Source organism: Eufriesea mexicana, unplaced genomic scaffold (genome assembly GCF_001483705.2).
Source record: "Eufriesea mexicana isolate 0111107269 unplaced genomic scaffold, ASM148370v2 scaffold3653, whole genome shotgun sequence".
Lineage (NCBI taxonomy): Eukaryota > Metazoa > Arthropoda > Insecta > Hymenoptera > Apidae > Eufriesea > Eufriesea mexicana.
Window position 1 is genome coordinate 396886 of NW_016911671.1, and position 17915 is coordinate 414800.

The 17915-nt window shown below is 29.2% G+C and overlaps 1 protein-coding gene across 4 annotated transcripts; it reads left to right on the forward strand.

Moving 5' to 3' along the window:
- The first annotated feature begins 1052 nt into the window (after positions 1–1052).
- Positions 1053–10155, forward strand: unk (RING finger protein unk). 4 transcript variants are annotated; one of them, XM_017905063.1, is made up of 12 exons: positions 1053–1806; positions 2119–2328; positions 6028–6450; positions 6525–6748; positions 7150–7292; positions 7377–7553; positions 7635–7827; positions 8063–8334; positions 8442–8651; positions 8746–8901; positions 9022–9183; positions 9443–10155. In XM_017905063.1, exons 1-12 carry the CDS (start codon positions 1748–1750, stop codon positions 9599–9601), a joined length of 2388 nt encoding a protein of 795 aa, XP_017760552.1. In that variant the 5' UTR covers positions 1053–1747; the 3' UTR covers positions 9602–10155. The 4 variants fall into 4 exon arrangements, with proteins under 4 accessions (XP_017760552.1, XP_017760553.1, XP_017760554.1 ...); XM_017905064.1 differs by having other exon boundaries at positions 7162–7292; XM_017905065.1 differs by having other exon boundaries at positions 6525–6727.
- The last annotated feature ends 7760 nt before the right edge of the window (positions 10156–17915 follow it).

Here is a 17915-nt window from a genome sequence, read left to right on the forward strand (position 1 = left end):
TGTCATTTTTCAAAAGCTCCTTTATTTTTAATTATTTTAAAAACGGGAAAGATATATGCACACATTAAATAAATCCCTATGAATTATTCGCATATTGTGAACAAAATTTGTTGCGTATTTTCATTCTGATTGGTTGAATTACAATACTGCGTTTGCAGTATTCGTATAATTGCGCATGCTCTAATATGGTATTTCCTCATATGTGTATTGTTTAAGCGGAAATTGCAAATTTTATAAATTTGTTTCAAATAAGACGAAAAGCACAAAAATTTATTCAATAAATTAAATTGATTGCGTAAAATCTTTACCTAAAGAAAGTAGATACTTCCGTTCGTAATGAAATACAAGTTTTTAGTGCGTTTTATTCATGTGAGAGGGGGAAAGTAAGCGAATTTGCTCGTGCGCGACAAGGTGATGTTAAACGTTGCATATCGCAGTTTACAAATCACGAAACGTGGTCAGACAAGTTTAGACGATCGTCGTCGAAGAAAAACTGTCGAAGCTGACCATACTCAACACAGGTATCTAAATATATATCGAAATCGTTATAAAAGAGCGATAAGGGATGATGATTCATACGCATAACCTTTACGATATCAACTTACGTTAGCGACGAGTAAACGTGCCTGTGATACATTAAGATTGCATTAAGAAAAGTCGAGTTGTGAAATGCGTAAGATCAGTGACCAAAGAAGTAATATAGTATAAAATTAGCATGGTGTGGAAGTGAAAGTGAGAGTGAACAAAACTGAATCGTTTCATCGAATTGATACCGATTATCAGCATGCTATTGCGATGAATAAAATAAATAGGCCAGACATTTTCACGTGTGTCATTTATGACTTTATATTTCGCAAAATAACATGGATTAAAACGAATATTCATTGATAAATTATTCTCGTACTTCACGATATACTGAAAATTTTTATTGGATCGCATATATTTTGCAAGAAATGGATTTTAAGCTGAAATATGTTTGAATAACGGTAGCAGTAGCCTGCACGAGAAAGGAAAGATTATTTAGATTGTATTAGAAAATTTATATATATATGAAAAATATTTGTATGCAAAGAACTAAAACAAAACAATTTTTGTTGCACCTCTTAATTTAAGAACACAAAGCAACAGAGTATATGCATAATTAATATATTTATTGATAAAGAATATCAAAAATGAGAAGCAATCGGTATTTACAGAAGGTACTGTTACACGATGCTGAATTAGCTTCAGTGAGAACATAGCACAGAATCGGAACTCGATCGAGGTCGAGCGTCAGAAATCGATCGTTGCATTTTCGACGTCCTTCCCTTTTCTTAAAGAGGAATTTAGCAACTACAATGAACATTTCGTCAGGAAAAAATGAACAACAATCGATAAAGAAATTATTGATCGATTTTTCATTGTAATATTCCGGCATTTATAGGAATATATGTTTATGTGTAAGCAAACCAAAACATCAATGACCTTGAAAGAGAAACAATCACGTGACTGTGAAAGAGCATAAGGATTGGATAGTCAAGGCGCATATAATGTGTATTGCGCCGTGCGCGCCCTATGTCCCGCATTCCGTGTCCGATAGATGGTAGAGGTTTAGCGGGGAAGAGGGGTGAAAGACAGACTACGCGACGGCTACGACGACGACGACGAGGACGACGAGAAAGACGAGAAAGACGAGAGAGAGTGTGCCGCTGTTCGCCCGTATGTCCGTCTGTGTGTGCGCGCGCGTAGCTCGGTTGTGTTGTCCAAGATGAAGTCCGACTCTAAACCTTTGTTGACAGCTCAGGCGGAAAAGGCGAATCATTACACGTAAGTAAGCGCCCGCCGGGCCGGTCGCGTGCTACGTGAGAGAAAAGTGAGAATAATAATCAGAAAGCCAAAAGAAGTGCGTGATTCAAAAGTGGAGTGCTAAAAAGAAAATTATACGAAAATAATAATAACAATAAAAACACGTCATAATATATGCCTATATCCATGCATAAATAAATAAATAATAAAAGAAAAAGAAAAGAAAGAGAGAACGGAAAAAGAGGGAGGGCCGCGCGAGCAGCAGCGCGGCATCGACGCGCGCGTCAAAAAACGCCACGAAATAATGTGTAGCTCTGTGGATTCGCATTCCAGATACTTGAAGGAATTTCGCGTCGAACAATGTCCCCTCTTTATACAGCGCAAATGCACACAGCACCGACCCTTCACGTGCTTCAACTGGCACTTTATGAACCAGCGGAGGCGCAGGCCGGTGAGAAAGAGGGACCGCACCTTCAACTATAGCGCCGATAATTATTGCACCAAGTACGACGAGACCACCGGCATATGTCCAGATGGAGACGAGTAAGTTTATCTATCGTGAGCTTCGTATATGATCTTATTTTGACGAATATTCGTTCGTTAGAAGAAAGTATCGCGACGGGTGATATCTCATGTCAGATGCATCGATTTGTCGTGTCTCAGTCGGCCGACGGTATTAAAAGTTTCTTTTATTAAACATCCAACCGTTTCTTCTAATAAATTTTAAAGATTACCTATTATTTTTTGTTTTCTAATTTTATATCTGTGTACATACATATATGTATATGCACGTGTATAAACAGATTAAAGAGTTTTGGTTATAAAACTTAAAACGTATTCTTTAGAGAATTGTAATCCTGCAATTGTAAGAGAATTTTTCAGCGTGAATGATATTTCTCGAAATTAAGTCGAATATCAATATGCCTCTAAAAGAAAAACAACGGGTCCTATTGGATTTCTTTGTGTCGTTGACACGCGTGTGTTGTAACGTGTAAGACGTAACGACGTAACATCTCTTCGAGAATAACCTATGTAACGAAGAGGAGGCCAATTTCGACGTAACTTTCGAGGATACGCGTGCGTGCATACATGCATGCGTACGTATGAGTGGGAGGGAGAGTATGTTGCGAACGCGCGCGCACGCACGCGTTCGTGTATGTGTTTATGCGAGCAAAAGTGATCGAAACATTACTGCACTCGCATGTTGGATTTGTATACAACAGAAAAGCAGCATGGAGGTTGAGTAAACTGTAGTCATAATAGTTTCGTTTATTTACACGCATCTTATGCCAGTTTCTTTTTTTTTTTATTATTAAATTTTTTATGTTTATTGCATGGATATTGTTTGTATTACGTACGATAAATGTATGCCAATAAAAAATTAATATATATTATTGTACGTATTGACTTATGTCAAAAACAAATGTTTTTTACGAATGGCTTTATATTTTTAAACAATTAAAAACGAAGAAATATACAAATTTAGTGTAACTTATATTTCTAAAAATAATATTCATTTAGTATTAAGTGTGAAGATCCAAAATATAGTTATTCCTATATCAATCGTTTCAGGTTTTCTATAATTTTTTGCAATTTTTTGCTTATTTATAAAGTGGTGTGTAAAATGAAACTATATGACATCATTTACAAGTTATTTTTGTATTATATATAAAGACAAATATACTTTTCTTTAAATTTTTATAATCATTCTATCCAGATTGATCTAATTTTTTAAAAATTGTTACTAAGTGTTTTATATTTTTTTGTTACCATTTGAAATTTCGGCGACTATTTTTAGATTTTACAGATTCAATTATCGTATAGAATATGCGAATCTTCTCATATCGAGAATTTGACCTAATTCTACAAATGTAAAAAATGGAAATCAAACGTTATATCAATGGTACAGAGTTGTGATTGATTTTTTTCAATTCAGTCGTAAACCATTGTTTTCAAATTGATAAATATAATGTATTTTCAGATTAATTTCACTAAAAACATCGCTAGTTATATTCTTCTTATTGTGAATGTATGCTTACATGCTTGCAACCGCCATTGCTGATAGAATATAGCTACCATCGGCTGCTAACCTGTTGTCATCCATTGTAGATAACCTCTAAGCAGAAATTTCTCTATGCTTTCGAAGATATAGCTGTAATTTCTTCTCTAGCCATGTTTCAATCGTGATGATTTCCACCATTATATTTTTTCTTCTACCTCGATAAATTATAGTAATATTTATTAAATAATGTATATTTATGAATGGTGATTGTCTGTTTAAGATTTAATATGAAAACTTAAAAAAAATTAATGTATTTGTATGATATTGAGGTTATTGACTCGAATTTATTTGATTATAGATATCCAGGATATGATACATAAACGTAGATTTAGGTCACTGTTTCTAATTTATCTTGTCAGTAATTCCTCGTCCGATAGAAATTAATCTTTAACTTATCATTACCAAATTCTTTCTAAACAAAAAGATTCGTTCTTTTACCTTGTACTGCAAAGAACACAATTTTTTCAAGTAATAATTTATTATTCATTACTATCATAGAATTCACATATTTGAAGAAAATATGAAAAAATAAAGAAAAGAAGGAAAACAGAAAATGTATAGGTGCATTTCAAGGAATATTCTTGAAGACTAACAAATAAAATTAATAATTATCATCAAGTATATTAACAGCTATTGTTTGTTAATTGAAAATACATAAATAAAACCAATTTCCTTTAAAACTTTCGTAAAATCGTTAACAGCGGCAGTTCAGCATGAAAGCTTCTTAAAAAATATTTTTGAATAATATCGAGAATATTTATGAATCATTTCTACGTTTAACTTTTTATGGTATCGCTAGCAAGATTAGATGAATGAAAAGGTTTTCGCCATGCTTGCTATCGACCCACAAAACGAATTGTGCATAATTTTTTCTTCTCATTTTCTCTTCGCATATATTTTAAATACAATGCATATCAAAATGAATTGATTTTAGTTTATTTATTAATAGATAGAAATGATTCTCTTTTTCTATTCAATAAAAGTTATATCTTTTGTTTAATATAATTTATAATAATTATTACGAACTACTTTTTCCCTTAATAACAAAATTGAGTTACCTTTTAATTAATAATTAATTTGTGTATGAATACATTTATTATATTATTTATTGCAATAAATGCAGTCTGAATATTCGTTACTTATACTCAACATTTGTACTTGGTTTACTTTTTAGTTTTGTTAGTAAGTAATAGATTTCTATTTTTTAATATAATTTTTAATATTTCTACATGTAGAATAAAAATTTTAAATAATTGGATCGAAATTAAGCATAATGCATCTTTCATTAAATATTCTTAAATTTAATACTAAAGTATGCAATTCAATTTTTAATATTAAATAAAAAACTATAACTAGAATTATATATTCATATTATCGATATAAAAAAATAATTAAGTTTTAATTGTCAAAAATTCTCATAGAATTTTAAAAATAATAGATACTATTGTGAAAAAAAATTTGTTTGGAATGTCAATATATACATTTCGAATAGGATATAAATGAAAATATCTGCCATTGGTTTTCCCTCCAAAATATTCAGCGCCTCGAGTCCCCAAACAAAGGAGCCTACTGATATTGATTTTCTCTTACGTGGCATGGTGGCAACAAAGAATTATATGTGGTAATCCTTGTTGCTGCACCGTAAAAAGCATTAATATCATTATAGTACAATTATAGCACAGAAAATACAAATATCGGCCCAAGGTCATATTTGTATTTCTGATAGTCGTCGTAAATTTTTAGCTTGTTACGACACTATGATTCTCGACACGATACATTTTCTTCTAATCTAAGTTAAATTTCGAAAGATCAATAACTCGCGTGAAACACTGATACAAGAATTATATTAAGTTATATTCCTTACCAAAAGAAATTAGTTTCTTATAATACGTAAAAATTATTATATTCGATTTTTATATAGTTAACACAGTATATAATAACACAGCTTATGCAATAAAATTTTCATCGAATTTATCAATATTAATCCTTAATAATTGAAAACTAATAATTCCGAGTAGTAGTATAAAATCTAGTTTTTTCTTAAATTAATTTATGTACACTATTCTGTTTGTAAGATTCTATTTATATTTGATACAAACTATATTCATTAGCAAATTGTATCTTTTATACGTTATGCAATTTTACTTGAAGTAATTTACATAAACTTTATTGCTAAACAGGTGTCCGTTCCTACACCGCACTGCTGGCGACACAGAAAGACGTTACCATCTACGTTATTATAAAACATGCATGTGTGTCCATGATACAGACACACGTGGATTCTGTGTTAAGAATGGTCCTCACTGTGCCTTTGCACATGGCAATCATGATCTTCGTCCACCTGTCTATGACATTAAAGAGATACAGGCATTGGAAAATCCTGATTCTGATCCTAATTCATCATCTAATGGACCAAACATACTTGATAAAGAACGGAATTTGATGAACGAAGATCCAAAATGGCAGGATACAAATTATGTACTCAGTAATTATAAAACAGAACCTTGCAAACGTCCACCAAGACTTTGCCGTCAGGGTTATGCTTGCCCACAATATCACAATAGTAAAGATAAAAGGCGTAGTCCTCGCAAGTACAAGTACAGGTCAGCAAAATGTCTGAGTCTGAGAAAACCTTCAAAATATCATTGTTTCTAACAGAAAACATTATTTACTTCAGATCAACACCGTGTCCTAATGTAAAACATGGCGAAGAATGGGGTGAACCAGGCAATTGTGAACAGGGAGATGCTTGTACATATTGTCATACACGTACGGAGCAACAATTCCATCCTGAAATATACAAATCTACAAAGTGCAATGATGTTCAACAAGCTGGATATTGTCCGCGCGGAGTCTTCTGTGCTTTTGCACATGTTGACCGTGAGTGTACCCTCATAAACCGTACGTAAAACAGTTACTACTACTTTAGTAAGTTCAGTAGAAAATTTTTTTTTTTATACATATATATTAATTTTTTCACCTTTTTTTTGTTTGCTTTCTGCAACATTGTTTTACTAGTCGCAACACTTAATCACTTAATATGTAATTGACTGAAACAAATTTGAATGATGCAAAGTTTACTAACATGTAAAAGTGCTTGTATTGCCACTATATTAAAACAATTTAACATTTTATTTTTCTTTGAAAATTCTCTTTATCTATTCTTGTCTCTATCTCTCTATCTATCTCCTACCTATCTATCTAGTAAATGTAGGCCTTTTGTAAATGATTAAACTTAGTATTCAAAATTGCTTCTCAAAATTGATATATTGGGACGTTGGTATGGTATGCTGATGGAGCAGTGTTGCCAACAGAAGAAATGAGCCTGGCGAGGGACATGGCGGTACCTATAGATTGTGGCACCAATCTGGCAGACATTCTAAGTAATGCGCTTCCACCTGATAAGCGCTCTCATGAAAAAGATAAACCACTTAGCGATAGTAGTGTAAGTCTACTATGAATATGAAAGAAATGAACTTAGTTCAAACAAGATTTGATCAATTCATGATGCTATTAACTTGACTTACAGAATGGAAGTGGTGAAGTATCAGAATCAGCAAGTACTAGTAGCGTTGGCAGCAACAGTTCACATAGTAAAGCCCCTGGTGCTCAACTTCATAATTCCAATTCCAATAGCACTGTAAACACTTCCAATCAACAAAAGTTAACAAGCATACTTTATAATCCTAGTTCTCTTTTGCAAGTTGTAAGTTTGATCATTTGATTGTGGAATGTATCTGTACATTCAATAAAAGGTGCATCAAATAATTTTAAGAATATTAAACAGGGTGAAATACGAAAACAAATGGTTGCTATAGACAGTGATCCTTTATTAACGAAAGCAGAGAAAGCTCAGCAGAAACAAAGTCTATACATTGCATATAGTTTGAATGGAACATTAGGCAGTCATTCATTAGCAACTACAGTCTCACCACTTTCGAGTTCATTTTATCCAAATGATACTGTGGAATCTGTAGTAGGTAAGATGTAAGAAATAATAATAATAATAATAATAATAATATTAATAATAATAATAATAATAATGCTAATAATAATAATGCTAATAATAATAATGCTAATAATAATAATACTAATAATAATAATGATGATATAATAATGATGATGATGATGATGATGATAATAATAATAATAATAATAAAATGAGAGAAAAGGCGTTTTACTTACTTGTAATCGTAATTTCATTTTCCTTTTTAGGAAATGCATTAGATGAGTTACATCTAGATGATCCCCTAAATTTAGTAGAATCAATTCACAGGGATACTAATTCACCAATTAGCAATTCAATATCAGCAGGCCTAGCAAGTTCTGGACTATTAGGAAGCTCAGCGCCAGTTAATATTCCTGGAATGAATGAACGTTCCGTACTTACAAATTTTTCACCATCAACATCCAGTCCACTTCAACATTTACATTCGACTGGTTTTCTTACGGGGTCCAGATTTTCTCATCAGGATTCGATAGAATCGGTAAACAAAATATTTATTTTTATTTTTTTTTTTTTTCCAATTTAAATCTATTGTAGAAAAATGTTTCAATATTATTTTAATATTTTATTTTGTTTGGTTGGTTTCAGACAATGCCATTTATGAATCAAGTATCAGATCCATTTAGCAATCATATTTCACAACTTAGCAGTTCAGCTTCTAAACTTAGCGGATTTAATAGTAGTTTATTTGATTTTACAAATCAAGGAATGTCTCCATCTCGTACTCAACCTCTCCCAGCATCTCCATTGGTTAATGCATTTTCCGTTAGTCCTAGTAACACAGGATCTTTATCTGAGGTTAGAACTCCTCCTCAGTTTTTACTCCAGTGTTACTTCTTATGAATCAAAATAAGTGCGAAAAAGTGAAATTACTTGTGTTGATATGCTTTAGGTACAAAGGCTCAGGGAAGAATTAACATCAAGTCGTGCCCAACTAGCAACATGGGACGAACGTATTAATCAAGCTAGAGCTGCTTGTGCTGCTTGGCAATTAGAAAGTGAGGAAGCTAAAAGAAAAGCAAGTATTGCAGAACAGCAAAGGGATGAAGTAAATATGACATACATTTATTTTGTTATCAATTAAACTATTATCTTTTTTATTTTATTTATTTTTTCTTTTTTTGTGAAGTGTGCTTATAAATGTTGATAATATAAAAATTATTAACAGGCCTTGTTGCAAGTGAAAGCATTAAGGGTAGAAAATGAAGCGTCTAGTGGTGGACCATACCTTCACACATTGAGAAGAACAAGTGAGCTCAGATCATTATCGATAGCCGCATTAAAATCAATTCAATCACAGCTCCGTTTGGATCTCGAAGAAGTAGAAAAGGTAAAACAAAGTTGTCATGCCGGTTTGAACAGCTGGTATATCAAGCGATTCTCGAATAATTATTAGTTTATCTGAAGAGGATGTGAAAGAATTAGATTCTACAGCTACCTCATCTTCATCAAACAGAATTTTCTTCTATTATAAATTAAACGTTCCAATTGGCAATCAAGATTCTTTCTGATAAAATTGTAAAATCTAATATTTGCGATCGATTTGATTAATGGAAACACTATAGGTAGCTCAGTCGTTGCCGTTCCAGGTGCTGTACAGAGAAACGGCAACAAAGTGCATGGTTTGCGAAGAACAAAATCGCACTGTTACCCTCTCACCCTGTAACCACTACGTGGTCTGCTCGACGTGCGCTCCAAATCAACGAGAGTGCCCGTACTGCCAGACTCCGGTTGTCTCTACAAGTTAGGTCCGAATATTTTGTTAGAACGCCCGTTGTTATAATCTCCGCTCATTCTCAGTAACCAGGACAAATATCCTCAGAATTCTAATGTGAGTAGTACTAGAATTTCCAAGTGAATTCTTGGTACTTTAAATGCGATGGTATGTAAAATGAACAATTAAAACAATTTGTACCAAGGTACATATACGATCGCAATAGAGAGAAGAAAAATGAAAAGAAAACAAATTTATTCAAATATATAATTTGACTATCGCCAAAGTGAATATGGATGTGATAAGACTTCGTGTACGTAGTCTATTTGTCATACATTTTTGTGTCAACAGTCACGCTGCTATATAACTGTTTATAAAGATTCAGATATCACATCCTTTATATTAAGAACACATATTAATGATCTTGGAATGAAGAACTATTTAATATATAATACAAGATACATTTATTAGCAGGGTGCTAGCTAAATAGTTAGCATTTAATAACACATATGTGTACCAGTTACACAAATTTGTAGCTTGAAGGAAAAGAAAAAACAATATAATCATAAATGATGGACAAAGTTTTGGGACCTCTAAAGTATATATTTGTTTAAAAATTATAATACCATAATTAAACGCAACAAAAGATTAATGTCCCACAATATAATTATTATGGGATAATTTTCCTCAATTGTTGAGCTGTTAAACGTATGTCACGAGAGATGATATTTCTATTGTATTTAAAATATATATTTAAATAGGATTTTTCAATTGACTCGTACTGATGGTAATAATACAAGTATTAACAAATTTTATATCTTTGGTTGAAAAGGTAGTATTGATGATACCTATATTGTATAAGGAATATATATGATTTCTAGATTTTTATACAAAATAATAAAATTGCTCATATTTATAACGAGAAACGAATTGGAATTCGTGAAAGAAGTATGTAAGAAAATAATACATTTAACGGTTTCATTGTTAAAACAAAAGATACATGTATTGTTTCGAACTTACAATGTTCTTATCATTATTCTCTTTGTTTTTCTTAGATATATGTATGTATGTAGGTATGCATGTATGTATGTATGTATGATGTATGTATGTATAATATATGTAGGTATGTATGTATATATGTATGTATGTATATACATACGTATTTATGTATGATGTATGTATGTATGTATATTTTTTTTTTCACCTTTTATTATTTCTATAAGACATACTCAAATTATAATTCATAAAAAAATTTTTTATACTTTGGATACATCGAAAAATATGATAGGCGGTAGATAAAATTTTTATATAAATATGCTTTTTTTTTCTCTTTTTTTTTCTTTTTCCTTTTTTCCTCTTAATAGCTAATAATATATTAATTAGAATATAGTCTTGTATATGTTTCACCATGCTTTTCCTGTATATGGTAGTATGTTACATTTTAAATTTTAAGTATGCTTAAAATATATATATATGTATATGGATACATTATATACTTACTATTGAAATTAAATAGTGTGTGATAGCAATGAAGATATGTAATTTTACGACGAGAGTACATTACTAAATTAATTAAACTCAATTTTTGTGTTGTAAGTTTTTACAGTTTTAGGTGTAAGAATATTATGAATATTTAGGATTTTTCAATTTAATCAAAAGAGGAGGGAGTAATTTATATTTATGATACCAGCGATGAATGTGACATACGTGTTACAGCTCGATATAATGACATGCAATTAAATGAGCATGTGAATTAGTTTTTTTCAATGAAACGCATGAACTTGGCGTTTTGTGCACCGGCTCTATGGAATATTTTCATTTTGAATATGTAGCTGGTAATCATTATTATAAAACGACTATACGTTCACAATAAAGAAAGAAGAAAAGGTAAAATATTGCCTAAAGTATAAATGACTAGAATAGATAGGACAACATTATCAAATTTTTTCCTCATAGACTTAAAATGTTACAATAACCAGTTTTAAAGACTATTATTTAATATTTACGATGTAATTAAAGTTATTTTAAATGTATAATACCCTGCACAAATTAATATTTTGTCAAAGAACAAATATATTTTTATGAACCATCAGAGTTCTTTCGTATAAATCACGAATCTTGTTCATGTAAACAATATATCTTCAAACAAAAATATGAGGTAAAGAAAAGAAATACACAAATTTAATTTAAAAAGAAGGGGTATTATAGCAAACTTTACTTAATTATTTAATTATTTAACAACTCAACAATGATACTGATTGTTGTTTCTTTTTTCTTCAATTACCTTCATAGTTTAGTATCAAAAAGTGAGGCCAAAAAAGAAATAAATGTTTTTATTAGGTCCGTTTTTATTACAGATTATTAATATTAAAGTATAATAGATGTTACTAAAAAAAGAAAAATACAATTTTACGTATCATGATATAAACGATCCGCCAAAAGATGGTAATGTTTGTAAAAACATAATGGAATGAGACGAAACGAAATGAAATAAATTTCATTCGTTAATGCTATAAAAAAAGAAAAAGAAAAAAAAAAAGGAAAAGAGAGAAGAGTTTAATGAAGAGGTCATCAATATAAAGTGAGAATATTGTTACAAATACCAATTATATATTATATTCAATCACATGTGATGAATAAATAAATATTTTAATTTCTCTTGTGATCGTATATATCATGATATAATCTTCAAAGTACTATTTAGAATTTAATCAATTTAGCACTATAATAATGCATTTTTCAATTGTGTTTTTAAGTGCATTCTTTATAAGTACTACATCCACTACAGATTTAATAAAAGAAAAACAAAGTATTTATCTTCGCATTGTTCGTGTATATTTTATCTTAAAAATATTATTCTTAAATACAATTCTCTTTTAAATTGTCGATGATATAAATGTTATAAATGTTATCTTTGCGTACATAAAGAAAAGTCAAAAATTTGTACACTACCATCTTATAGAAATAGTAGGATATTAATCAATTAAGATGCTAGTTAACCATTATAAAACGTACTTATAAAGAATGCTAATTTCATCAACTTCTCGTAATCATAATGTTTTCTTTAATATGTTGTAATTAGATATGATTCTAATTACATTTTGATGTTAAATAAAAGTTCGTTTATGCAAAAAATAGAATAATATAATTAAATATGATTGAATTATATGGAATAGTAAGTTTTCTTCTTATTTTGTATAACAGGATGCATTACGATTACGGCAAGTCGTGTGAAAATCTAGGAAAGATATTCCTGAATGATATAATATTGAATATTATAAACAATTACATTATGTACTATTTTACTTATAACAATAACACAATTAAAATATTAATTACTAAGAACATAAATTATTGTGAAAGCAACAAATTTAGCTACAAAATAGGGTAATAGGAGAGTAACAAAATAAATAAATTAGCTAATATTGTGTACTAAAAAAACACATACAGTTAAATATTTATATAATACTGTCCTAATTGTTGGTTTTAATGATCATTTTTTTTTCATTATATTTCGTATTTTTTTTATATATAATATAAACTAATATAATATAAACTGAAAAAATATAAACTGATTTATATTTTTATAAATCAGTTTGATTTATAATAATTTTTTGTACTCTAAATATTCTATATTCGATGTATTGAATCTCGTAAATGTGAAAAAAATATCTTTGTAAATGAATATTTCTAAAGTCAGTAGTAATTACTAAAGTATTGTAGATATGATTTAATTAACAATATGATAAGTTATACTTTGTCTAACACAGCACAAAGAAAACCAACAATAGGGCAGGTCAAATTGAACGATATATTTTTGACAAGTTACAATAATACAAATACAAAACGTTACATGCTCTGTTTTGTGCGAATAATTCTTCTCTTGTGTTAAACATTATTAGAGCCAGAAGAGCCTTATTACGACCGTTTGTTTATGCACTAGTTGACGTTACAGAGATTGCCTATTATTTTGTTTCTTTTTTTCTTTTTCTTTTATGAAGTATTTATGATAAAAAAAAAAAAAAAAGGCAGATGATGGTTCCCCAATGTCAAGGAAGAATTATCTGCACACTCCAGGCAGCAAAACATACACATAATCATTAGATTACTGTACAATAATGAATTACATAAAATAGTAATATGTAATATCTAAACAAGAAAACAAATTTGCTGAACATTTATATTACAATTAAATAACTAAAGATACTTGCTATAAACCTGTATCACCTTTAATCACTTGTAGTTTTGATATATGACTAATGCATTTGTTATTTAGATAGTAGCAGTACGAATTCCGATAAATCAAGAGTACTCTAACTAAACAAATTGATTTCTATTAATCATAAAATGTGTTCTTGTTTGCAACAATGACTACTCAAGATTATGAGAAAACAATAGTGGGTCTTTATTTTCTTTTCAATTACTATTACTACTGTTTACCACTGTATTTCTTATTCATCTTTCAGCTATTTTTAAATCTATCTTCTTTCATGTTATTTCTTTTTCTTTATTCTGCAAACGTGGACACATTGTTAATAATAATCCAATTTATCGTGTCTCGTATTATTGCGATTATTATGCAAACGTGTGCTCTTAAAAATATTTATATTATTATCAGTTATAGTACTGCAAAACTGCTTAGATTGTAAACTCGTGTGTGTTTTGATTATGCGGGCTTTAAATTGGCAACTTCCTCCTAATTAAACGGTAGAGTTCCCTTTCATTTCGTAATAGTAATACACATTATTGATCAGACTGAAATTAACATAAATGTGTAACACACAAATAAAAATCGAGTTCTACGGTACTGTTATCTAAGCATTTTTGTATTAAATACGAGGTAGCAAATGGCTGTACAACTGTGATTATGTAATAACAATTTCTCTATTTAGATCTTATCGTTCGGTATGTCGGTATTTATGAAGATATAAATATTTTACATACAAAAATAAAAAAAGAGAAGGCTGTAAACTTTTAATTGTGCGATCACACACTCATTGATGAATCTTCGACGTGCATCTTTAATGATCGAATTATTAAAGATATCGACGACAAAGAAGAATACTTGCACATTCGAACATAAGATATAGCAAGCCCATAAAACTTTTGAAATCATTGTAAATCAATTTCGAATTTTTAGGTCTGTAAGAATCGTGAAAGTATCTTAATAACAAACAAGAGTCATTTCATTCGCATTATTTTGACATGTATTTTTATCTATCTACATTTTTAATTTTTTGCATTTGAAGTTTTTGATGCCAACTACTAATAAAAATAATATTTCAGTTTTTTTATAGAAACTGTATATTAAAGTCATTTAGTACATTAATATAAATAGATAACTCGCATTGCAAAGATTGAACTATTTCAATAAGATTTCCTAATGATTACTATACATTTATTACTTTGAGAAGATACGTCAGTCATTTGCACCCTCATATTTTAATGTTCAATGCCTCGTGTCAAAATAATGTTACAAAATTACGTCACGAGTTCTTACAATTTTTCAGACAAAGGAAAGAACCATTGGTTGTTTATTATTCAACAGTTAATGGTACTTCATTCAGATTCAAGTATCGATAAAATAAGAAACTATACAAGAATAAAGCAATGAAAAAAGAAGAATAGTAGTAAAGTGCACAAGGTACAATCTGTAAACAGTGCCATTTTCAACAGATTTATGAAAGTAATAAAGTTACGTTCTGCGAGAAACGAATGTGATCTGTTAATGTTTCTAATTTCTGTGGATAATTCTGCATTTCTGATGTGACGGAGGTTGAAACATTGATGTTATTTATACCATTTTGTTAATCTTGTTAAAGTTTCAACATCTACAAATTGCCTGATTGTTAATAGAGAAAAAAAAACGGGAAGAAATGTAATATTTGTAGCAATTAATGATTATATTTTAAAACATTTGTATTTATAAAAATATTTGAATTTAATCTGTTAATGTGTAATTAATAATGTTAATAGCAAGTTAAAAACGTATAGCTTCATTCTAAAGTTAAGTGAAAGTGAGAAAAGAAAAATGTATTAACAGGATTTATTTTTCACATTTACTGTAATGTATTGATGACACACGTTTTTAATTTGCAATTAAAATTATTCACTGAAATCTACGTTAATACTTTAAGTTGAAGTTAGTATGGTAACTAAATTCTACTACATTATGTGAAACTTAAAGTTTGTTCATGATTTCCGCCCTTTAGGTATGCAGGATTATGTGGAAATATGCCCGTTAAAGTATTTTAATATTTTTGCAATATTACAACACCGTCTTCCGGTACAATAATATTTGCATATAGCCTAAAGTGCAGTAAATAAGCAATTTGAAATATTATGAAGGGGAGAAATATTTATTACTAAGCTTGTCGTGTATAGACGTTGTTCTCTTACAGTGCAAAGAAACAAATTTAGAAACACTTAACATAGAGGAAGGAAAAATATATTCGTGCTATAATGAAGCATGTATAATGCGATAATAAATATTTTACTGAATCTGTTGTACGAACGAGAAAATATTTTCTGAGATACGAATATTCCATTCTCTTGAAATATAGAACTGAAAAGTGACAAAAAATATATAACTTTTTAATATATAAAAAGAAGAATACATCGCTCGTACAACACACTTTTTGCAGGGTGACCAAGATTTATTAAAATGCTCGAAGATGAGACACAATGTAATATGTTTATTGTAAAATTTGTATTCCATAAGATTCATAAGAATAAAATTACAGATTGTTGAAGTGCAGATATAGCTATAATATACAAAAAAGTAAAAGTTGAAATATTTGTAATAGAATTCATAACCGGGTTTTATCTGTATATCATATTTTAATCTGCAGCATATTATGCAACATAATGAAATGTATATTGCAATTACGACGTTATGATATACTAATTATTATAAAAAAATAGTTGCTGTTAACTTTATAAAAATTGTACATGGGAAATTTATTTCTATAAAACGGTATGATATTGTATTCTGATGGTCCTAATTATTTGAATGTTAATGTTTAAAAAACGTAAAAAATGTTATTTAAGGTTTTATGTACAATTTTTTTATAGTCTAATTTTTCTTAAGCTATTTTTTGTACAGTAAACTATTTTGAATCAAATAAATGTAAAATTAAGAAATAATGCCTTTGCAAAGAAACCACTGACAATGGTCACCCTGGCAAAAATAGTAGACATAATTAAAACAATATTTGCAAGATAATAATGAGAGACTATAAAAAAATTTGTGGGTATCTAAGATTGTTCTGGTTGTGGTTACTTCTGTATGTGCATTTTTATACGATGATCATGATTCTGTATATGCTAAACTCATATCATTACTAATTTTTCTATAAATTTGAAATTTATACATATTAAAGAGTTATCTTAATCAAGGTATGCAAGAATTTGCAACGTTTAACAGAGGCGGGCAAAATTCTACAATAAATAAAAGATGATGTTTTCAAATAATGTTTTTAAAGAAGTGTTTAACATGTAAGATCTATAAGTATCAATAAAAAAAAAGGAAAATCAGATTATTTAAGGGTTCATAAAGTTGTTCATAATCATAATGGATTTATATCAGTATAACACTCATTTATTTTTCTGATCAGTAAATTTCAGTGACAGTTATTTTATGTAGTAAATATTTTATTTCTGAATAAAATAAAAACAAATGTAGAGTTTTATTAGTCAATTTAAATATGTGTATATGTAATATTTTTAAATAAATAATAGCAAAGTATTCATCCAAGTCTGAATACTCATGTTAATAAAAGTATCGGAAAAACGTTTAATGATAACAAATTTTTAATGTAATATATAATAAAAGGGAAACAAAATATTAAACAGTTATCGGAATCAAATAGTGCCCGTTTCTGTGAAATACCCAGATGATATAAAAGATGTTGCAACATCTCAATTACATTAAATCGACATTAGTCAGAGGTGCTGCCAATAAAAAAAGGAGAACAAACACATACCCTCTAATTAGTCGAAGTATAAGAGCAACCAGAAAAATATAATTTTAAGATGATGACTGTATAGTATTATTGTCGTATACCAAGCATCTCGTACAACAAAATGTTAATATAGCGTTTCATATTATAACTCAATTTTTATAAATAAACTTTTCCATTCGACTTGAAAGATGGAACGTTGATTATGAAAATTTATAGATTAACTTATAAAATCTAAAATTTTGTTCTTTAATATAACGTTAATTTACGATTGTCTTACATTTCAGACGATTTAATTATTTGAATAGTCATAAATATTTATCAACGATATGAAATTTAAATGAAGTAAAAATTATTCAGCCTTTAAATGAATATATATATATATAT

Excerpts from the sequence above, each read along its gene's own strand:
- unk (XM_017905063.1), top strand. The coding sequence starts at position 1,748 with ATGAAGTCCGACTCTAAACCTTTGTTGACAGCTCAGGCGGAAAAGGCG. Across the intron at positions 7,554-7,634 it reads CTAGTTCTCTTTTGCAAGTT|GGTGAAATACGAAAACAAAT; the intron begins GTAAGTTTGATC and ends AATATTAAACAG. Across the intron at positions 8,335-8,441 it reads ATCAGGATTCGATAGAATCG|ACAATGCCATTTATGAATCA; the intron begins GTAAACAAAATA and ends GGTTGGTTTCAG.